Here is a 22,762-nt window from a genome sequence, read left to right on the forward strand (position 1 = left end):
TATGAAAATTTTATTGATGAATAGTAATGACAAAAAAAAGAGGTTGGGTTTGACTAGAAATTGTGGGTTGGTTTTGAAAAACACCCGAAAAAACCACCCACAATACACCTTTGTTAGTGGAAGCACCGTGGCCTAGTGGTCAAGGTTTAAAGGCTTCTACACCCAGGTCTGGGGTTCGAACCCCAGACAACGCAATTTCTACAGAAAGAGGTCTGGGTTTCAATTCCCGGAGAAGGCGAATTATGCAAAAAATTAGAGAAAATGCTTACAAGAGATCTTCAGCATGGCGTCAGGAATACCGTCAGGAATGAATCTCATAGGGCTACTCAGGGTGATGCAGTCTGGCGTGAATCCTCAAAAGGCAGATATAATTGTCGGCTGTAATATCGTCTATGTCATTTTTCTCATAATTTGTAATAGCATAATTAACCAGACAAAAAAATAATAATACATCTTTGTCATGTTCTTTTCTATAATTGAGTATTTTGGTTTATTAGAACGTAACTCTGTTTTTAAAACTAGACCAAAAAACTCTGTTTTAAAATAAGAATTTTTTTTTACATTGGCCTATAACAATAATTATTACATATTTACATAGAAAACAATGTAAAAATAAATTATATAGTAATAAAATATATTATAAAAAATTAAATAATACAGAAATAAAATATTAAACATGATTTGAATAATAAATATAAAAATGTGATGTTAAGATTAATAATATATTTTCAAAATAACCAAATATATGTAAAAAAAAATATTTTGGATAATAACTAAAGTTTAACAATTTTTAATTCATTTCACATTTGTTCATCATCCCATACATATTTTAGATAATAAAAACAATAAATTGCAAGTTTTATTCATTTCTAATTCAAATTACTATTTATATTTTTATAAATAGATATAATATTGTAATATAAATATTAAATACAATGCTATTTGTATAGCCCGGACAAAATCCCTAGTTAGTATAAGTTGTCAAGATATATATCCCGTGATATCATTACAAAATATAATCTAGTAGAAAAAGGATAAAAGACCATAATGCTTTGTTATCCCATACTGTTTTGTTTGTCTCCACGAGTACTCACTACTTAGTTATAATCTAGTGTGTAATGTCATAAATATGGACTGTTGTAACAAACAAAACAGTATGGGATAACCATAACTCTTTATAACCATTATCTAACTAAGTAGTATGTAATAATTTTTTTTTTATCTAAACAGTCCATATTTATTTTACAGCGGTCCAATCTCTATTTCCGATAAAAATAATGTAAGTACAAATAGTTTTACACATACATTTTGTCTTTTAATCTTCATAGCATTTCTATTTTAGTCCTTCTAATCACAAATTTAATCTGAAAAATCATTTAGACACTATTTATTCTTTGATGATTAAGAATACTAACTATTTTGTAAGTTAATACTTGGATATATCTATATAGTAAAATTATTTTAGTATTTTTCAAAAAATTATATTGTTTGACTGATCTATTATAATAAGTTTAACTTAAATTTCTATGTAATTAATATTTTGTTATAAATTAAATTGACCCCGGTCAAAAATTTCTCTGGCTCCATCACTGGGTGAAATCATATTTAACTATACTGTAAATAGTAAAAATGGCAATTAATTTTTGGGCAAATCTCCAAAATAGCAAATTTCTAAGTTTATATCACAAAAATAACACTCAAAAACTAAAATGACCAAAATAGCACATTTCTAAGTTTATCATTTGAAAATTTTAATTTTTTTATTTTTCAAAATTTGAAATCTTATCCCCAAAACCTCATTTATCAACTCTAAACCCTAAACCCTAAACCCTAAACCCTAAACCCTAAACCCTAAACCCTAAACCCTAAACCCTAAACCCTAAACCCTAAACCCTAAACCCTAAACCCTAAACCCTAAACCCTAAACCCTAAACCCTAAACCCTAAACCCTAAACCCTAAACCCTAAACCCTAAACCCTAAACCCTAAACCCTAAACCCTAAACCCTAAACTCTAAATCCTAAACTCTAAACCCTAAACCCTAAATCCTAAACCACACCCTTTAATTCTAAACCATAAGTTTGTAACTTTTGATAAAACATTAAGTGTTATTTTTGTGATTTTTGACCTTGAGTGTTAGTTTGGAAACAAAAACTTGATTTAGTGCTATTTTTGTCTTTTTCTCTTAATTTTTTTAAACTGAAACTACAACTGTCAAGAAATCTATCTGAAATATTTTGGGTAAATATGTAAGATTGTTTTACCAAAATTAAGGGAAAAAAAAAAAGAAAATAGGAGAAAATGGTCTCTTATTATGATTGATCATATCTCTGGGGCTAAATTTTTGGTTAAGATTTTCACCACTAAAAAAATGTTTAATTTAGCCGAAAACATGAGTTGGAGCTTTTGGATGGCCCACAAAAGGGAGTTGTAATGGGCCTAATTCTCATAAGTCCGTATTTCAGCGAATAGAAAGATGAGCGCCCATTCAAAAGATAAAATGAGCGGTCAGAGCGGGAACATTTTAAGGTACAAAAGACTCGAAAACAACGTCACAGGCTCCGCACGTGCCATCATCCCGCCCTTTCTCCATTTCCCCCAAATCTCAAATTCTCAAATCCCTATCTCCCCCCCCAGATTCACATCAATTGACAATGTCTGAAGACCCGAGTCGACTCGGAAGCTCAACAGCCGCCGGAAGAGAGCTTATAGCTCTCGGACTCACCAATTCAGACGGCGACGAGCATCTCTACCACCAACAAGCCTCGGAGTTATGCCGTCACCTACTCCACCTTGGCCACTCCGAATCCGTTGCGCATCTTTCTTCGCGGTGTACACACTTGCAAGCTTCTCCTGAGCTCGTTAAGTTTCTTTGCTCGATCCCTAACTCCCCTATCTCCCTCACCGAAGATGGCGTATTCGTGACTCTCTCGTGCGAGTTTCTCTCCGATCCGGCTAGTTTCGCGTCTAGTCTGGGTATGCCGGAGCACGATCTGTGTGAGAAGATTTCGCGTTTTACGGATTCGATGTCGCCCAAGCATAAGCATATGAGAGGTAAATTTTCTTTTTAGTCTTTTATTTAACATCTGATACTCGTCTGGGCTTAGTTTTAACATTGGATTAACACTCAGAAAACGAGGAAAAAGAGGAGCTACAGCTCATGCCATTGCCAAAACGAAGCCGAAATAATGAAATCAATGTAAGTAATCTCTTAGTTAAAGATTAAGGACGCACTTTATAATTCAATTTCACAAATGAAGGATTGATTCATTGTGTGATTGTTTTTTTTTTTGTTTGTTTCTAGGCTAGTTACAGAGCTAATGAGATTACAACTATTGTGAATGGTTCCATGCTTGAGACGCTTAAGGCTTTTGAAACCCAAGCTTCGCTTATAAGTTTAGGCGGAGAACTACTGGCATTTGACCAAAGTCCTTGGTCGAGTGGTTGCGAGATGTTCACCAATGTTCCAGTGGATGTTGATCCTATGCATTGCTTGGAGGAGATCAAGCAAGATTCGCCATTTCTTGGAGAGTTTGGATACTGTAACCAACTTGAGATTGGAGATTTTCAAATTGTTGACAACCTAAGTTTAATCGAAGAAGAAGAAGAGGATAACAACGAGGATTTGTTACCTGAGGGGGAGATACAAACTCCCAATGTGCAGTCTGAACCCACACCATCAGAAAATGAGTTAAGATCAGTGTACATTGTGGAGGATACTGAAGATAAGCTTGCCTTGAGTTGTAACCCATTGAAGCAAGAGGGTCAGACTGTAGAGGTCTTCAGCACCCCTGTAAAAGAGATACCGTTGAAGCCTTCTGCTGTAACAGTTAATCAAGATAGCTCTTTGGTACATAAAGCTCAGGATCTGTGCAAACCGTCTGGAAACAGCAAAGCATATAGCTGTTCTCCTGAGAAAAAATACACCAGGAAAAATAAAGCTACTCAGAAGGCAAAACAGAATCTGAACTCCATTCGACCTAAAGACCAGAAGGTAGACATGTCTCTTACATCTAGAGTTAGGCCCTTGCAATTCCACTTTTTCTGAGTATACTTTTGCAACAGACTTAATTCACTATTTAATAGTTCTCATATTTGTGGTTTAGGAACAGTCAAAGCAGATCACATTTCCAGATTTTGATGCTTACACTGTTGTAGAGGAAGAAGGCTCAGGTAAATATTTCCCGACTATGTCATCTATTCTGTTCAAAGTTTAAAGAACTTAGTCGGTTATTGGCTAATCATTGGTGACACTGAACTCTAGGTGGCTACGGTATTGTTTATAAGGCAAGGAGGAAAACTGATGGAAAAGAGTTCGCCATTAAATGTATGTGAATAATGATATATTGCTAGATTTTGTCATTGTTTTCGGTTTGAAAACTTGTCTCATGTATTATTTTACACAGATCCACATGCCGGTGCTCAAAAACACTATATTAATAATGAAATCAGAACGCTCGAACGTTTTGGGTAAGTAACTAAGTATGATCTGGTTATGAACCTCCTATATATTTTCCAACAATATCTGAAAATGCCTAAATGTTGGGTTCACATAGGGGGAAAAACTTTATAATAAAATATGAAGGCTGTCTCAAGAACGGAGATTCCGATTGCATTATCCTCGAGCACGTTGAACATGACAGACCTGATCTTTTGAAGAGAGAAATAGATGTGTATCAGCTACAGTTATACGGCTACTGCATGTTCAAAGCTCTGTCAACTCTTCATAAGCAGGTAATGAAGATTTCGAACTAAATTATTGAGCATTCATATTTCAATCACCCATCTAACCAATTCTATTGTTTTTATTCTGCAAATGTGAAGGGTGTTGTTCACAGGGATGTTAAGCCAGGCAACTTCCTTTTCTCTAGGAAGAGCAGGGAAGGTTATCTCATTGACTTTAACCTCGCCATGGTAAGCAATTCGATGTCACCCTTCTATTATCAATACTTTTATAGTAACAGCTATTGGTTAGTGTTTCATATAAAAATAATTTGAGTTTACGAACCTGCTTAATTGATAATAAGGTTAGTGTCTAACAGAGGCACTGAAAAGCTTGGCTAGCACAAACATTTTTGTTATGATCCCACCCTCTGATATTAATCTCATTTTCGTTTGTGGCTTCATTAGGATATGCACCAGAAGCACAGGAGAGCCGGTAGACTTCTCCCTCATGCATTTGTCTTTAATTATGTAAACAAATGTAAACTAAAGCTATCTCTTATATGTTTTGTAGATAAATCAAAAGCAGCTACAGTTCTCCCAACTGTCAGCAAGAGGCATCAGACATTGATTAACGCTCCTGACACAACAAACCGAGTGACCAACAAATCTTCTCAGAAAACTCTAGCGCCCAATAGCCTGAAGAAAGCAGCGGGAAAGATAAGATCTCGGAATGACATGAGCAGATGGGAGAGATTCAACAGCCAAGGGGGAGAAGGATCTGGCTTAACTTCGGCCAAAGATGTGACCAGCACAAGGAACAACCCTTCAGGTGAAAAGAGGAGAGAGCCTTTGCCATGCCATGGAAGGAAAGAGCTTTTAAACTTTCTGCAGGAGACAATGTCTGGTCCAGTTCCAAACCATGAAGTATCATCCAAAGCTCCTACGTCTATGAGAAAACGTGTCGCTGCTCTTCCAGAGAAAGATGATGGGCTTGTTTATCTGACCCCAATGCCGCTGCGCTCTAACGGTAGGCCCGAAGCAGGTATATTTCTTGTGTAATCGTTAACTCTTGTTTTGATTAGAGATTAATTTCAACCGTATTAAAAAAATTTGCTGACTTTACTAGGGGATGTAGTTAAACAGAAAGACGGTCCTTGCTCAGGAACCAAAGGCTTCCGTGCTCCAGAGGTACGTCAACTGTTACTATCTCTGACTTCCGTTAAAGTTTTGCTTATATGTCAAAGAATGCAAGTGGGTTTCCAAATTACTATAGATAATGCAAATATGAATATTGGGCGCTGAGACTAAAGATGAAGGCCTGAGCTACTCATTAGAACATCTAGGATGGGAAAGCTAATTCTATGGGTCTATTTTTGGCTGCATTGGCTTGTGCAGGTTTGCTTAAGATCGTTGCACCAAGGACCTAAGATAGACGTGTGGTCTGCAGGAGTAACTTTGTTATACCTAATGATGGGAAGAGCACCTTTCACTGGTGACCCTGAACAGTTAATATTGTTCTTGACTGAATCTGCTATCACGTCATTCCATTATTATTATTTTTTTTTCTAGCCTTCTCACAATGCTCTCGTGATTCTCAGGAACATAAAGGATATTGCGAATCTACGAGGCAGTGAAGAATTATGGGAAGTAGCCAAGCTGCACAACCGTGAATCTTCTTTCCCTGAGGTAAAAATCGCATCTTATCACCCTTGACCCTTCTGCACTCTTTTCATGTATACAATACACATGCTCTGCTTTTAAGTCTAGAGAAAGAGAAAGTCAATATGGCTATGCACATGTTCTGCTCTTAAGTCTAGAGAAAGTCAATATGGCTATACAGATGTTCTGCTCTTAATTCTAGAGAAATTTGTCCTCAAGATTGCGCAATTAAAGTCGTGTTATTAAGTCTAGAGAAAGAGAAGGTCGATATGGGCTATACACATGTTCTGTTTTTATTTACCGCGAGCATTTGGATCCATTTTCCATGTCTAAGCTTCAACCGCAGTCTCAAATCCTGATAATGTCTTAAAAGCTTGGGTTACGTTATCTGATACACTGCAAATATAGAGGACGATCGCAAGAGATGATGAGATATTCATTTTGTGTTTTTATTATTCTCCAGGAATTGTATGAGTCAAGGTACTTGAAAGGGATGGAGTTGAGAAAATGGTGCGAATTCAACACAAAACGCAGAGACTTCCTAGACGCTATTCCACGGTCGCTCCTAGACCTTGTTGATAAGTGTTTGACCGTTAACCCAAGGCTACGACTCAGCGCGGAGGATGCTCTGAAGCACGACTTCTTCCATTCAGTTCATGAAACCCTTAGAAAACAAAGGGTCCTTAAGCAGCAGCAGCAGCAGCAGCAAACGCATCCTTCAGTGGTTGTTGACGCAGTAGACCAAACGATACACTAATATTACAAATGTAAAGTAAAATAGTAACTTGACACCTTGAATTTTACTTCTTTTTCACTCCACAGAGTCCACACCGCACCTTGCACGACATGCAAGTTTTTTTAACGTTTTAAGTTTGTTTACTGGCAGAGATGACTCAAATGTAATTCTAAACAAGTAAAGAAGGGTAGAGTTTTCAGACTGTATAGAAGTTGTCGCAGCACTACAATGATTTGGAACTCATGTTTGTATGTCATAGCAGTACTTATTCCTATCACATGTAATTCCTTAGCTATTACAAGCAAACATGCCCTTGTTCACTTCAAAGCGCCAGAGCATCACTCTTTGAATGTTGAATGTCTCTGCATCTCTCAAACCGAGTTCAACCAACAGTATGAAGACAGTGACAAGAGATTGGGAGAAGCAAGAAGCCAATGCGGGTAAAAAGCTTTGCTATAACTCTTGATTCTTTTTTTCTCAGGATGAACTAGAGAATAGACATTAGGAAATGAATAGATCATTTGATTCTATTATGCAGAATTGCAGATGACACTATCAAATGAATAAATCAGAATTGGGCAAACAAAAATGTATATCACAAATTCACAAGAGAATTAACAAGAAGAAGAAAAGTGTTGCAACTAAAATTAAATAGCAAGACCTTCTTCATCAGCAACATCTGGATCACTGTTCCCATGACGTTTCCTACACTCGCAGTAAAAAACAGTGACTACAACATAACTCAGCACCACCTCAGCCCCATACATACACACCAGTTTCCACCCATCCCACCCACCGGACACAACCACAGACCTCCACCACGACCCTGAGCTCGAGTCTACATCTAGCTCCTTCGCCAGCTTCTCCATCCCATGACCAATCCAACTCGATAAAAACACAAACACACCCGCCAGAGCCAACCCCGTTATCCTCCTCCCTTTCATCAACCCCGTTCCTTCCTTAACCGCGTCAAAACCGTACCTTTCTTCTACCACAGAGACCACAAGCCCAAGCCCTGTTATAGCCATAATGTATACCTCAATACCTAAACTGAGAAATGTGATGAGGTGACGCAGTGTGGGTGTGTAACCGAAGAGAGCAGATAGAAACATGGGAACCGGTGAATAGAGGAAGAGCAGACCGTAGACAACGATGGAAGTCGCTGTTACTCTCATCCACGAGGACTTCACCGAAGCAAATGACGACTTCAGAGATGGGTTCAGGCCCTGGTGCGAGAAGGAAGTTGATGTGATGACGGCTATGGAGACGATACAGGAGAGGATGAAGGATGGGACGAAGTACCGGGACTTGAGACGTAGAAGAGAGACAGCGTCTTGTCTAGACTCTTCCCAGATCTGTCTAGCTTCGAACCGTGTGTGGACAACGTTGGCTAGGGCTTCTAAGCGGAAGACATGGTTTTTGAGACGAAAGGAGGTGAGAGTTAAGGAGAGATGCAAGGCCGAGAGAGGGATGGCTATGAAGGCGAAGATTGGGAGTAAGATGTGTTTGTTTCTGAAGAGAATCATCAAGGAGTCAAGGAGTGTTGTGGTGATCCTTGTGGAAGAACCAGGTCGCTTTACTTCAATCATGGTTCCCAAAGGCGCATAAGAACCTGTTTAAGCTTCAAAACGCTGTTGGGAGGGATCAAAGGTTAAAACTGAGTCGATGTTATGCTTCTAGAGAATGTGCCTGTGAAAAAAACAATGAAAGCTCAAAGCTTTTATGAAAGAATGACACTTTTAGCGATTATTACAAAAAAACAGGAAACCGAAACAAGGTTTGGTCCATAGATCATGCATAGTTGACCGAAACGTTAAAGACTTTATCTACGTACCACCAACCACGACGTTTTCAAAGTTCAACAAGTATAAACCTTAATCAAATCAGAACTATGTTACGTTTCCTAAATATTAACAGAGAAATCAAAACAGAAGTAAAGTTTCGATTATCGATCTAAGAACTTGACGGCTGGATCCTAACTCTTACAACAGAATAACAGAAACAATTAGGTTTATCAAGCCATCACGATTTAATTTGAGATCGAGACCAACCTGAAGGATGCGAAATAGCGCCGACAGAAGATCGAAGAAGATCTGCTCGGAAGGATACTGATTCATTGAGTTAAAATTGAGAGACAGAACAAGTCAATGAGCGAGCATTGTGTTTTTATTTTTCCCAACTGAACCAAGTAACTCTTTCTTGGATTTGTTTTGTATCCCAAATTATTATTTTTATCAGACAGATCCCGATTTTATTTTAGGATCCTATTTGCATTAATCTCGTCCTTTGTCATTAAACTTAGGTAGATTAAGCTGAAATTTGATCTTTGTGTTCGTCCAGTGATTACTAGATTATCATCAATAAGTAATTTTGGCTTTTTGTTAATTGAGTTGTGTTGTTGGTACATACTTGAAATTTCACATTTTATTACATAACAGTGCTGTTTAAAGTTTGTTGGAAAAGAATAAAAATCAAGGACTACTATAAATAGTGATCTCAAATAGAAATTTCATTCAGACAGTATACCCTATGAATGTGTGTGGGTAAAGAAAAATCATTTGGCTGGCTGTCTTGCAGTAAAAAGATGTTTCATTCCCATGTAAACAATTAACAACAATTGTCTTCTTCCACTCAAATCAACTCCTTCAAGCCGCTGACAAATTCCAGGTCCATCACTGGTTTAGTATTGCGACTATATGAACAAATTTAAACCAGATATACTAAGTTTGGCAAAATTTAATGAAATGACTGAATCAATTTCTGCATCTATGGATGAAATCATTAACCAACCACGATTATTTTTTTCTTTCTTTCCAATTTCTAGGTTTACCTGAATGAGACAAGAGCCAGAGGATTACAACACAGAGCAGAAGAAGGAGAGGAATGAAATGGATGACGTTTTCTGCAGATCTCAACCGTGACTTCTCTCTCTTCCCCGGTTGAGAACTCGGGTCGTACCTTGGCAACAGCAGCTCCACATCATCTTCCACAGCCGCAACACTCTGAGATCGAGGCGGAGACGGTGACGGTGATTGATCAGAAACTCTTGAGCCACTCGCCGATCTACGCATCCTTCCTTCCTTAACGCAACTTTGTCAAGTCAAAGGGTCGAAACTTTATTCACACACTAACGTATTTAAATACTGTCCTCGCATCAGATTTGACCTGTCCAGTGTCAAAACTCTTCGTCTTTTTTACCAGTAACCGCCACAAGAGCAAGACCCATCTTTGAAATGGTGAAACCTTGTCGTGTCTCTCACTACGATCTCTCGTCTCTCTATCTCCGACATAAATTCGATTGCTTTATGGCAATCACCGCAGATCCTCAGGTTCTTGAACACCTGTATCCGTGACCCCTCAGGGAGCTTTAAGCACCCATAAGCAACAGCTAACTTCTCGCTATGCCATAACAAGAGCTTCTCCTTCTGCTCTTCCTCTACGTCGTGTAAAGCAAACTCTAGCTCCGGTTTGTATCCAGCTAGTCTCATCTTCTCCTCCAACTCCTTCAGCTTCTTGTGTATTGCGTCTAGGTCCGGGTGAATCCTATCGCTTGACCTGAAATGGTGAATCTTGTTTCGAATCTCGATCCAGCTATAACCAGGTACCTTCACAACGTTGCTCTGCTTCATTCTCTTGCGAACCCTTGCAACGTCTTCCCAACGGTTCCTCGAAGCGTAGATGTTCGCAAGCTGTACATACCCGGCTGCGTTACTCGGGTCAAGCTCAAGTAGTTTCTCAGCTGCGAGTTCACCCAACTCCACGTTCTTGTGCACTCTACAAGCCCCCAAGAGCGTCCCAAAGACAGCGGCGTGCGGCTTAAACGGCATTGATTTTATCAGCTCCAACGCCTCCTCCAGCTTCCCAGCTCGGCCCAAAAGATCAACCATACACGTGTAATGATCAGGCCTTGGTTCCACCCTGTAATCTCTCACCATGGAATCAAAATACTCTACGCCAGTATCCACCATCCCAGCATGGTTACAAGCCAGCAAAACCGCAACAAACGTTATCCAATCCGGTCTGGTCTTCTCATCTCTCATCTCACTGAACAAAGACAAAGCCTTCTCAGCTTTCCCGTGCTGTGCGTACCCGGAGATCATCGCGTTCCACGCCACAACGTCTCTCATCTTCATCCCCTGAAAGAGCTTCCAAGCATCACCAAGCTCTCCACATTTGCAGTACATGCTTACCAGAGACGTCAACGCAGTTATGTCGTTACACAATGTAGATGATTTGCACACTATCTGATGAACTTGCCTCCCAAACCGTAAGGCCGATAACTCGCTGCATCCGAGCAGAACGCTGCTCAGTCCAGACGAGTTAGGCCTAGTGCCTTCCTCTAGCATTGCTTTAAAAAGCTTCAATCCATCTTCCGCAAGAGAGTTTTCGACGTAACCAGAGATCATAGCGTTCCAAGTTACGAGGTTTTTATTCACTGTCATGTCTTTGAACACAGCCTCAGCTAATTCAACCTTATTGGCCTTCATGTACCCTGTGATCATCGCTGTCCACGCCACCACGCCTCTAACGGGAGCCTCTTCGAAGAAACGTGACGCCGTTTCCAAATCCCCGCTCTCTACGTAACCAGAGATCATTGCATTCCAAGAAACCTCGTTTTTATCTTTCATGGCGTAGAACAGTTCCCGCGCTTTTTCCATTTCCTTTCTTCGAGCGTACCCTGTGATCATCGTGTTCCATGACGCAGAGTCCTTGAACGGAGCCTGGTCGAAGAAGCTCTGAGCTTTCTCGAAGTTTCCGTTGCGAACGTGGCAAGATAACATGATGTTGTAGGAGAAAGCATCTGGTTCAGGGATTTCGTCGAACAGCTGGTGTGCTTCCTTCGTTCTACTTGGATCTTTACAAAACCCAACGAGCAGGGAGTTCCATGTGACGGTGTTCTTAGCTCCCATTCCGTGGAACACTCTGAGAGCTCCATCTATATCTCCAGAATGTACATGTCTTGCAATAAGTTTGTTCAGCGGGAAGATCTGGTTTTGATCAGAAGAAGGTTTAGTCGATGGCTCTGGGGATGGAAGAGAGGAAGAGGAACATGATCCCACCAAAATGGCATCTGGGTTTCCAATTGAACGAGAAAAGAATCGAACTTTCCATGGCTGATGAATGTTGAAGCGAGAAAGCATTTCTCAGGGTTTATGACATAAAAAGACAAATCGGTTCCTACAAAACATCAAGAGAACGTCTTGTTCCACGTTGGTTTTGGTATATATATATTACACACAAAAAAACATACCATTGGGAGGATCTTAAATCACACGACTGTTATTAAAAAATAAACTTCTGAACCTTATTAATATTTGTCTTATTACAGATTTTGTAATATCTAAGAACATGATCAGAGATGAGAAAGGAAGAAGACTCAAAACCGTTAACATTAGACTTGTCTGTCTGAAACAAAGATTTCATAGATAACAAAGACTGGTAAACTAAAAGAGAGTGATGTTTCAAAAGTAAAAAAAAAAAAAAAAAAAAAAAAAAAAAAAAAAACGGTCAGGTATAAGTTTGCAGAAAATCTAAAACCTGACGATAACTAAAAATTTACACCTGACAAACAACAGACTGGTAAACAGTACACCGTCGCATGAAATTCATTCAGTCTTGATTTCAACCAGAGGATGAAAACTGAAGGAGACCCACACGAGTGTTTCGACGTGTTCATGGATGAATCATTTACTTGCCCCAAAGAGATGGGAACTGAGCAGTATCCGCAATGGCAGGCGCAGCTTCACTACGGTTACCACCATATCCGCCACTGGAAGCACGAGCTCCACGGTCACGAGACTCACGACCACCACGTCCACGGCCACCACGACCTCCTCGGTAGTAGTTCTCACCATCCGCTGGTTTTAGAAACTCATTGATGCTCACAGCCTGTAAATTACAAAACACATCCATAAGCAAACTTATTGACCTACAAATTATTTGATTCAGACGACAGTGGATAACCTTCTTAGGCTTCTCTTCTTTGTCATCTTTGCGTTTGTCCTTGTCTGAACCCTAGGAAATTGATCAAAAGCAAGGGTAAGAATCGATCAAGACTTGCTTCCAGTTGACAATGAAGAAACGAGACAGGGAGGTAATTAATACGTCTTACCAGCTTGATGAAGATTTCATCGTTAGACTTCTTCTTGTTTGAGAGTTGTTGCATTGATTCAAACACTTTAGTATCAACTTTCCTCTCAGAGGTGTTCTGAGATTGAAGTGCCTTTCTCTTCTCCTCAAGTATTTTCTCATACTCATCCAGAGTCATTTCCTACCGAAACACAAACCAGTAAGCAATCAATACGAATAAAAAGCCAAGACAAGTATATAAGTTGTGTTCCATGTCCTATTAACAATACCTAGTGGTGCAATTGTGACTAACAACCTAACATCTGTCTTAATTCATCTGCTTACCTTAACCTCAGGCTCTTTCTGCTCCTCCACTTCAGCAGTATTCTCCTTGTTAGCATCATCATCAGCAGGCTTCTCCACAACATCCTTCTCAGTTTCAACCCCAGCTACTTCTTCAGTCTCGCTAAAAGAGACAAAGAGCTTCTTTTTAGTCCAAATTCACAATCACTATCACATAAAAACAATCAATCAAAGACAAATGATTAGTTGCTTACACAGCAAGAACTTCTTCTCCTGGTGTTCCCCAGTTTCCACGACCAGCTCCTTCGCGTTTGAAGTCACCCCTAAGTAACCGAAAACATAAACTTAAGCTTATGAGATTGATGATAATATGCGACAGAATGAGAGTAAGACAGACAGACCCTCTGCCAGTTCCACTACGACGCTCAAATGCCCTTCGAGGACGTTCACCTTCACCACGTATACCACCACGCGGAGGACCTCCATATCCTCCACCACCACCACCACCACGTCTCTCATAAGAAGGCTTTGAAACGTCTCCTTCGTCAGAGGGCTTACTGTATCCCCCTGAATATCCATTGTTACCTCGGGGACCATCACGGTTGTAACCACCACGACCACGGCTAAATCCACCACTCCTAGCCTCTCTCACTAATCAAGAACATAAAACGAAACAATCAGATACCAAATACAAAAACTCCAAACAGAAGAATAGAGATGATTTGGTAATCGAGAGTAAAGTGGATCTGAGACCAGCTTGAGAAGGAGAAGGCTGCTTCGAAGACGGAGGAGCTGACTTAGCAGGCAAACCTGAGACAGGTGCAGACTTCTTGGACTTATCAGAAGCGATGGAGACGGCGAGTTGGCTCGGATCCTCAGCATCGTCATCCAACAGATCAAAAGGGTTCAAAGTTGCCATTTCTTAAATCAAATACAGATACTATCACACAGAAGACAAACACGACTAGTAACAACTAAGTGAAGCCATGGATTAGCAGGTCTAAGGAAAAAGACAAAAGGTCGGAACGAAGGAGACGACGATAAATGGGTGTTAGGATAGGAACTGTAACCGAAAAAGCCAACACGTAATCACTAGATATGATGATGTGTATACCAAACAAAAACATAAACAAAAACAAAAACTCACGCTATTATCTTATTTGTTTTATGGCCCATTTTAGTTTTATTTGGTTTTCTTGGCCCATTTTAAATATTTTGCAATTACTTAAGGGTAAATTTTACTTATACAATTTTCTTAATACCATACCACCAATCAAATGACATTTTTATAAATACCACATTCATTAATATGTAAAAGACTAAACTATCTTTACCTTTATCTTCAACTATCATCTCCTCTCTTTCCACGCTGAGATCCATCTCCTCTCTTTCCACATCGATCTTCTCTCTCCGTCGAGATCTATCGTCGCCTCTGTCGAGATTCATCGTCGTTTCTCTCTCACGCAGCCGCCGACAAGCGATTACAGAGAACCGATCAAAACCTCCAAAATGTCGACTCATGTACGAGATTCACAACTTGTATGTCTCTAATCTGTGTAATTTATTGATTTTGTTTTTTTTGCTGTCAAAAAATCAATGACTGTTGGTTTATACTTCTCATTCGAATAGTTTGATCTAAGAGATACAGTTTATATGATGAACATTGATTTTTAAAAATCTCGGTTTAAGTAATTTTAGGATTTGCTTCCTTCTGTTATCCAAAAGGCAAATAAGGATGATTTGGACTTGTTATTTGAATGGTTTTGGTTAAGATTAAGATTTTCGGATAGTGAACACTGCATTTTTACAGAATTATAATCCCTTATAAATCTGGGTTTCAGGATATTGTTAAAAGTACAACTCAACTATTTATAAGTCTTTATAAAGAAGTTTTTAAACAAGAGTTGATTGCATGTAAAATATATAAATGTGTTCAAGTAATTTTATGATTTGCTTTCTTCTGTTATCCAAAAAACAAATAAGGTTGATTTGGACTTGTCATTTGAATAGTTCAGATAGTGAACACTGCATTTTTACAAAATTATAATCTCTTATAAATCTGGATTTCAAGATATTGTTAAAAGTACAACTCGATTTATAAGTCTTTATAAAGAAGAACGATTTAGCAATTGAGGGTAGCGTCTATTACTTGCAGTGTTGAGATGTCTATCTTTAGACCATGATTAAAAGTTAACTTCATATTTTTATTTTGTTTTGTAGTTAGATAGCACTGAATTTTGAAATAGGAGAAGACACAAGATGAAGAAGAACAACAAGTGGAAGCTGATACTGAAATCGACAACGGTGATACAGAAAGACAAAGTTCAAAAATCAATTAAATAAGTTAATTTATAAATCCTTATAAACTGAGACTATCAATTTTAAAATTATAAGCCTTTATAAATCTGCTATTGTTTTATAAATTGATAAAGCTAATTGATGTGTATGAACCTTTATAATAGGATTTGATATAGGAGGAAGAAGAACAACATGTAGAATGTGGTACAGAAGTTGTTGACAGTGGTAAAGGAAGTGAAACCTCAAAAAACGATGAAATCTTATTCATAAAACAAATACATCAATCGGATACATCGACATTCTCGTCATCACTAGAAACATCATCATTTTCATTAAACTCGTCTTCAACAGCTTCGTCTGTGGCATCATCGGTAAGATCTTCGTACTCGTGATTATGCGGATCAATGAGAAGGATGTCATCAATTTCTTGTTCAGGTTCCTCGACTTCATTTATCTGTTCTTCTTGCAATGGTGGTTCTTCTCCACTGATGATTCGTCCTCGAGGTGTAACTTTGATCACTGCTAACCAATTTATACCTGAATCTCTCATCCGAGGGTATGGAAGGAAGCTAACTTGGTCTGCTTGTGAAGCTAAGATGAAAGGCTCGAATTTGTTGTACCTTCTTCCACCGTTGACATCAACTACACCGAATTTGTTAGACCGAACACCTCTGTTGACGACGGGGTCGAACCATTCACATTTGAAGAGGACGCATTTCAGCTTCAGTATCCCTGGAAATTCGACTTCAATAATCTCCGTCAAGATCCCGTAGAAATCTGTTTCCCCTTTCACACATATTCCATAGTTACTGGTCGCCCGCTGTCTACCATAGTCATATGTATGAAAAGTATAGTCTCGTGTGAAATACATCTGTGATGTGGTGACCTTTACAAGTGGAGATTGAATTACTTCGTGTAACCACTTAGGATAATCTGCATCGTCGTCGTCATAATCAACCTGCAAAAATAAAGAGAATGTTAATGAAATACAGATAATGTATGAAATTTTTTTTAGTTAATACCTGATTCCGCAACCACTTAATGAAGTGTTGATCTTTCCTTTTGTCTACGTCACTTGTGGATATACCAGGAAATGTTTCTTCGACTTGAGAAACAAATAGGCTGTAAAATCACATTTTATAGGAATGAATCTCTCGCAATTATACAATTAATTATACTTATATGTGTTTCGAAGTGTCAATATATGTTACCTTTCAAAATAACGCATCAATGGATCTTCGCAATTGAGTAGAATATAGGTGTGTGCACTATGAGCGTCTTGTTCACTCGACCACCAAACCTCTTTAGACTTTCCACCGAGTCGCCCAATCTGGCTAAAGATGTCTGGAACACCAGCAACTGCATATGTTGGCGCAACACCACCATCATCATATCTTCTTGGAGCTCTTCTCCGTGTACGTACTTTTGACGCAAAGTAGTACGATGTGAAGTGAGAAACTTCTTCCGTCAAACTTCCAGCAATTATAGAACCTTCAACTTTGGCGAGGTTCTTTGCTTTTCCCTTCAAATATTTCATGGCTCGCTCATACTGATACATCCATCCGTAATGTACAGGTGCACGAAGCAATGCCTCATATGGGAGGTGGACAGCTAGATGCTCCATGACGTCAAAAAATCCGGGAGGAAATATCTTCTCCAAGTTGCACAATAAGATGGGAATGTTCTCCTGAAGCTGTTCCACGACTTCTTCTTTAAGAGTGTGTGCGCTCAGATCCCTGAAAAATGTTCCAATGCCTTTTATATTCGAAAAAAAATTAAACACATTGTTAGTCATATATTATTTTGTAAATTATTGTGATATAATACACTACGTACCTGCAAGTGCTTCATGTACGTTTGTTGGAAGTAGCTCCGCAAATGCAAAGGGCAGTAGTCGTTGCATAAATACATGACAATCATGACTCTTCATCCCGGAGAACTTTTGACCCTTTTCAACACATCTAGAGAGATTCGAAACATACCCATCGGGGAACTTCACTTCTGATGCCACCCAGTTGAACAACACCGACTTTTTTTCTGAAGATAATCTGAATATCGGAACGGGAACTTGTCCATTGCTTTTAATATGTAACTCGCTTCTTGAGCAAATATCCGGCAAGTCCAACCTCGATTTTATGTTGTCTTTTGTCTTCCCTGGGACATTCAATATTGTATTCATGATGTTCTCAAAGAAATTCTTCTCTATATGCATCACATCGAGGTTGTGGCGCAGAAGAAGATCCTTCCAATATGGCAACTCCCAAAATATACTCTTCTTGTGCCAGTTGTGATGAACACCGTAAGAATCTGGCATATTACGAGGGACATGCCAATTACCACCCCAACGAACTGTTTCGTTAGCTCCGTAGTAGTCGATTTGCGCTTCAATTTGTTCTCCAGTTAGATATGGAGGAGGAGTGTCTCTCACAACCCTTTTGTGCCTAAACAAATTCTTGTTTCTTCGGTAAGGATGGCCAATGTGAAGAAATCGACGGTGACAATCAAACCAACTTGTCTTCCTACCATTCTTCAGTTGAAACGCATCTGTCGTTCCATTACAATATGGACAAGCTAATCTCCCATGTGTAGTCCATCCAGACAACATCCCATAGGCAGGGAAATCACTTATGGTCCACAAAAGCATCGCTCGCATCGTAAAATTCGTCTTCGTTGAACAGTCATACGTCCTCACCCCTGTTGACCACAAATCCTTCAACTCTTTTATCAGTGGTTGTAGGAAAACATCCAGGGACCTTTTTGGATGGTTCGGACCAGGTATTAATATGGTCAAGAATAGTAACTCCCGTTGCATGCACATCTCCGGTGGCAGGTTGTATGGAGTAAGAAAGACTGGCCACAATGAATATTGTCTCCCTGACATTCCGAACGGACTAAATCCATCTGTGCATAATCCGAGATACACATTCCGGATATTGCTAGCGAAATCTGGATGTACTTTGTTGAAATGTTTCCAGGCTCTTGCATCTGATGGATGAGTCATCTCACCATCCGTCTGAGTATGCTCGGCATGCCATCTCATCTTTCCAGCAGTGTGCTCTGATTGATACAATCTTTTCAATCTGTCTGTAATTGGTAGGTACCACATCCTTTGGTACGGTACCCTATTACGTCCTCGTCCTTGCGGCTTGAATCGTGGCTTCTTGCAGAATCGACATTCTTCTAGCTTCTCATCATCTCCCCAATAGATCATGCAGTTGTCGATGCAAACATCTATCATCTCCGAAGGCAACCCAAGACTATAAACCAGTTTCTGAATCTCATAATAAGAATCAGCAGACACATTGTCTTCCGGCAAGTACTCTTTAAACAAGTCCGCCCATTCGTTCATGCAACTTTCATGTAGATTGTGATCAGTTTTAATATTCATCATTCTAGCAGCTAACGACAATTTAGAGAGACCTTCTCTACAACCACTGTAAAGTGGTTGATTCGCCGCGTTTAACATTTCGTAAAACTTTTTTGCATCTATATTAGGTTCTTCATCTTCATCATGAGCTACGAATGCATCAGCTACCATATCATGAACCCTATCATAATCTACCATCTCCTCTTGCTGGTAACTATGTTCATTATGCAAATGATGATCAACCGGTTCTTTTTCCTGAAAATTGCTATTACTACTACTAGCTTCATTCTGATCATAATTAAAACCTTCTCCATGTTGAAACCAGATATAGTAATTTGGCGTGAAACCTCTATTTATTAAATGCTTCCAAACATTTTCACGGTTTGCCAGTTTCGAATTGTTGCATTTCCGACAAGGACAGAACATCTTACCACTTTCTTGGGCGAGCGGTGTTGAATCTGCTTGATGCATAAATGTCTCCAGACCCGCAAGGTATTCTTTCGTCACTCTCCCGTTAGCATCTCTATGCATATACATCCACTTCCGCAACTCGTAAATAGTCCCGGAGCCAGCCATTTTTTTTCTTTCACGTTTTTTGTTGTTGGTGTGTTTAAAATGATGTTCAAACATCCATATTTATAGGAAAATTCGAATCTGGTAGTTGTAATTTTGCTATGAATTTACGACGAAAATTAATTAGGTGGGCAAAAAAAACGTGTAACACCTATAAAGTTGGTGGATTCAAAAATTTCCTCGCTAAATACACGTAAACTATTCCCTCGTAAATACCACGCAAAGTTTACGTCGTATTTACAAGGAAATAGTTTTTCCTTGTAAAATACTCGTAAAATTACATCCACTTTACGACGAAACAGTTTTGTCGTTACGTTACGAGGAAATAACGATGACTTTAGTTTTTCACGTAAATTCGTCGTAAACTCGACGCAAATTTACGAGGATTGTTTTTCCTCGTTAACTTTCGTCGTTAAACATGTGTTTTCTTGTAGTGTTAGGTAACTTTTATTATCAAAATTGGAGGATGAAGAAGTAAATGAAGATGTATCCAAAGAGCCCGAGAAAGTTAAAGAGAAGAAACAAGGAACAAGAAAGAAGGTAAGAAATATTTAAAATCTGTGTATAATGGTTTATAAAATTACTTCCAAGTATCAGTTTGTTATTTATAAACCCTTATAAATCGATCATTGTTTTTTGTAAATTGGGTCGGATGGAAGAGGTTGAAGAAGTAAATGGAGATGCATCGAACGTGTGCGGGAAAGTTAAAAAGAAGAAAATGCAAGTTAAAAAGAACATACTAGGAAGAGAAAAAAGGTAAGAATTGTTTAAGATTTATTTACAATGGTTTATAGCATTCTCTTTCACATTTCATTGAGTATGTCCAAAGGAAAACATGCATGTTTACAAGTTCATAATGAATGTGTTTTGGGTTTTGTTTGAATGAAGGAAAATGTTAACGAGATAGGATGTGTATAAAACTATTACCTTTGTAAATCTGTTATTGCTTTTTTGTTAAATAGGGGAACACAGATGAGGAAGAAGAACAACATGTAGAAGATGATACACAAGTTGATGAGGGCGGTAAAGGAGATGAAACTTCAAAAACAAGTTGTAAGTAATTTTCTCGGATTTTGTTGTTTCGATCTAAGAGAAAGAGTTACCTATTAATAGTCGGATCTAAGAGAAAGAGTTTCGATAGTGATTGAGTTTTTGAAAATTTATAACCTTTGTAAATCTAGTTTTCAAGTAATTTTAGGATTTTATTACAAATACCAAATATGGTTGATTTTGACTTGATCTTTGAATAGATGCATATAAAAGAAAAGAGTTTATGATAGTGAACATTGCATTAAAAAAATTATAACCCCTTGTAAATTTGGGTTTCAGTTACAGTCAATTTCAAAAAATTTCCGATGCGGCGATGATGATGATCCTCCTCTACTGTAAAATTGATTTGTGATGGAGTTTATTTGCGACATTACGAAGAATAGCTATAAGTTGAAGCTATAGATTCTCTTCCTCTAGCATCAGATCATCTTTGATCACTTCACATGTTTGAGGAGATTGTAGAATCTGGGTTTTTACCATTGAAATATATTAAAGTTTAGGGATTACGATTTATTGCAACATTGAGATTCAGAATATTCATCAATCTGGAAAAGGTAAACGATTGATTAGAGATGAGTATGCAATTTGATTTCGTGTTTTGAAATTTTAGGAATTGGGTTTATGAATTAATTAAAGACTATGGGTATTGAGACTTTAGTATTGAAATTATTTATAAGGATTTATTAAATAATTTATAAGGGTTTGTAAATTCAGTTGTTATTTAGGGTCTGTAGAGTGGAAGCTTAGTCAAGTACTAGTCAAGAGAGAAGACACAGTGATGGTAATTGCTAGAGAATTGTATTGTCTACAAACAATGATCAAAGTCAGAGACATTGTTTTGTATTATCATTATTTTTAAAGGTGGACAGAATATAAGATGATTCCATGATTTAGAGAAGTGTGCATAACTATTGTGTTGTATGACATTGCTGAAAAAACATGAATACACAAGAAATGATTTACACCTCTAGTTCATAGCATTAAATTGAGAAAGATTGGATAACTATAGTCTATATGTAATGATATCACCGAAATTTGCGCTGATAGATTGGATCGAAGAGCTAAAAGCTAAGCATGTCCATAGAGCTTTTCTAAAAGAATTAAATGACATGTCTCTGGAACTGTCCAAGAAGAGTTTAACACTAATGTAACAAAGCTCAAATTCTTTTTTTTTTACTGTGTGCACTTCTTTGCACTCACCATTAGTTATTTTATTTGTTTCTCATCAAAACATTCTAGAGCAGTAGTTATCAAGAGTTAGCTTCCCTATTGCAAACTGCACCTGTTTTATCCATTCCTCCATCCTCAGTCCATTCCTCCTTCGAATGTTTAATATTCAGCAAAACCAAAATGCTCAACACATATGCCAAGAAATACACCATTTAGTCTGATCCATCTTTCAATCTATTTATGCATTTTTCGATGGATCAATTTTGTTTGCAAGAAGGAAGTATCTATAATGATTAATAAAACTATTCATGTTTATTTATAAAGGTTTATAAAATCAATCATATGAATATATAAAACAGTTTTGTATATAAACCATTTATAATAGTTTATAAAACTTTTATGAACCATTAATATTTATAAATTTTTATAGTTATTTCTAAAGTTTATAAAACACTTAAAATATCTATAAAACTATTTATAAGGGTTTATAAAATCATTTATAAAAATTTATAAATCATTCATAAGAGTTTATAAATCTATTTATAAGGGTTTATAAAAACAATTATAAGAGTTTAATAATCTTCATAACACAATTTATAAGATGTAATAAATTATTTAGAAGAATTTACAAATCCTTACAAAAATTTATAAGTAAATCTTTATAAAGCTATTTATAAGTGTTTATAATTTCTTATAAATCTTTGTAAATCATTATAATTATTTATGAGTCATTGATAAGAAATAAAAAATTATTTATAATGATTTATATAAAACCATTTACAAGATATTATGTATCATTAATAGGTAGTAATAACTGTCTTATAAAGGTTTGTAAAATAATTAATAAGAGTTTATAAAATCGGTTGTAAGAGT

General features: G+C 37.8%; 5 protein-coding genes across 6 annotated transcripts; 1 reads left to right on the forward strand and 4 right to left on the reverse strand.

The window, feature by feature from the left end:
* The first annotated feature begins 2,574 nt into the window (after nucleotides 1–2,574).
* LOC106325046 (probable serine/threonine-protein kinase cdc7) lies at nucleotides 2,575–7,300 on the forward strand. The gene is made up of 14 exons (XM_013763072.1): nucleotides 2,575–3,053; nucleotides 3,131–3,198; nucleotides 3,304–3,993; nucleotides 4,106–4,172; nucleotides 4,264–4,326; nucleotides 4,406–4,469; nucleotides 4,556–4,733; nucleotides 4,824–4,913; nucleotides 5,130–5,157; nucleotides 5,236–5,706; nucleotides 5,791–5,852; nucleotides 6,060–6,169; nucleotides 6,263–6,350; nucleotides 6,787–7,300. The coding sequence occupies exons 1-14, from the start codon at nucleotides 2,654–2,656 to the stop codon at nucleotides 7,078–7,080; spliced, it is 2,673 nt and encodes an 890-aa protein (XP_013618526.1). The 5' UTR covers nucleotides 2,575–2,653; the 3' UTR covers nucleotides 7,081–7,300.
* Nucleotides 7,301–7,619: 319 nt separating this feature from the next.
* LOC106310107 lies at nucleotides 7,620–9,265 on the reverse strand. Its single transcript, XM_013747316.1, has 2 exons — nucleotides 9,111–9,265; nucleotides 7,620–8,748 (listed from the first exon to the last, which is right to left on the reverse strand). Exon 2 carries the CDS (start codon nucleotides 8,646–8,648, stop codon nucleotides 7,707–7,709), a length of 942 nt encoding a protein of 313 aa, XP_013602770.1. The 5' UTR covers nucleotides 8,649–8,748; nucleotides 9,111–9,265; the 3' UTR covers nucleotides 7,620–7,706.
* A 192-nt stretch (nucleotides 9,266–9,457) lies between these two features.
* Nucleotides 9,458–10,357, reverse strand: LOC106310117. 2 transcript variants are annotated; one of them, XM_013747334.1, is made up of 2 exons: nucleotides 9,890–10,357; nucleotides 9,458–9,712 (listed from the first exon to the last, which is right to left on the reverse strand). In XM_013747334.1, exons 1-2 carry the CDS (start codon nucleotides 10,128–10,130, stop codon nucleotides 9,705–9,707), a joined length of 249 nt encoding a protein of 82 aa, XP_013602788.1. In that variant the 5' UTR covers nucleotides 10,131–10,357; the 3' UTR covers nucleotides 9,458–9,704. The 2 variants fall into 2 exon arrangements, with proteins under 2 accessions (XP_013602788.1, XP_013602780.1); XM_013747326.1 differs by having other exon boundaries at nucleotides 9,458–9,751.
* Nucleotides 10,211–12,450, reverse strand: LOC106310100 (pentatricopeptide repeat-containing protein At4g16835, mitochondrial). The gene is made up of 2 exons (XM_013747308.1): nucleotides 12,311–12,450; nucleotides 10,211–12,237 (listed from the first exon to the last, which is right to left on the reverse strand). The coding sequence occupies exon 2, from the start codon at nucleotides 12,198–12,200 to the stop codon at nucleotides 10,254–10,256; it is 1,947 nt and encodes a 648-aa protein (XP_013602762.1). The 5' UTR covers nucleotides 12,201–12,237; nucleotides 12,311–12,450; the 3' UTR covers nucleotides 10,211–10,253.
* A 297-nt stretch (nucleotides 12,451–12,747) lies between these two features.
* LOC106300759 (plasminogen activator inhibitor 1 RNA-binding protein) lies at nucleotides 12,748–14,503 on the reverse strand. The gene is made up of 7 exons (XM_013736974.1): nucleotides 14,185–14,503; nucleotides 13,833–14,082; nucleotides 13,686–13,754; nucleotides 13,474–13,594; nucleotides 13,172–13,330; nucleotides 13,024–13,074; nucleotides 12,748–12,948 (listed from the first exon to the last, which is right to left on the reverse strand). The coding sequence occupies exons 1-7, from the start codon at nucleotides 14,348–14,350 to the stop codon at nucleotides 12,748–12,750; spliced, it is 1,017 nt and encodes a 338-aa protein (XP_013592428.1). The 5' UTR covers nucleotides 14,351–14,503.
* Between the last annotated feature and the right edge of the window lie 8,259 nt (nucleotides 14,504–22,762).

The sequence above is a fragment of the Brassica oleracea genome, chromosome C1 (assembly GCF_000695525.1).
Source record: "Brassica oleracea var. oleracea cultivar TO1000 chromosome C1, BOL, whole genome shotgun sequence".
Classification (NCBI taxonomy): Eukaryota; Viridiplantae; Streptophyta; class Magnoliopsida; order Brassicales; family Brassicaceae; genus Brassica; species Brassica oleracea.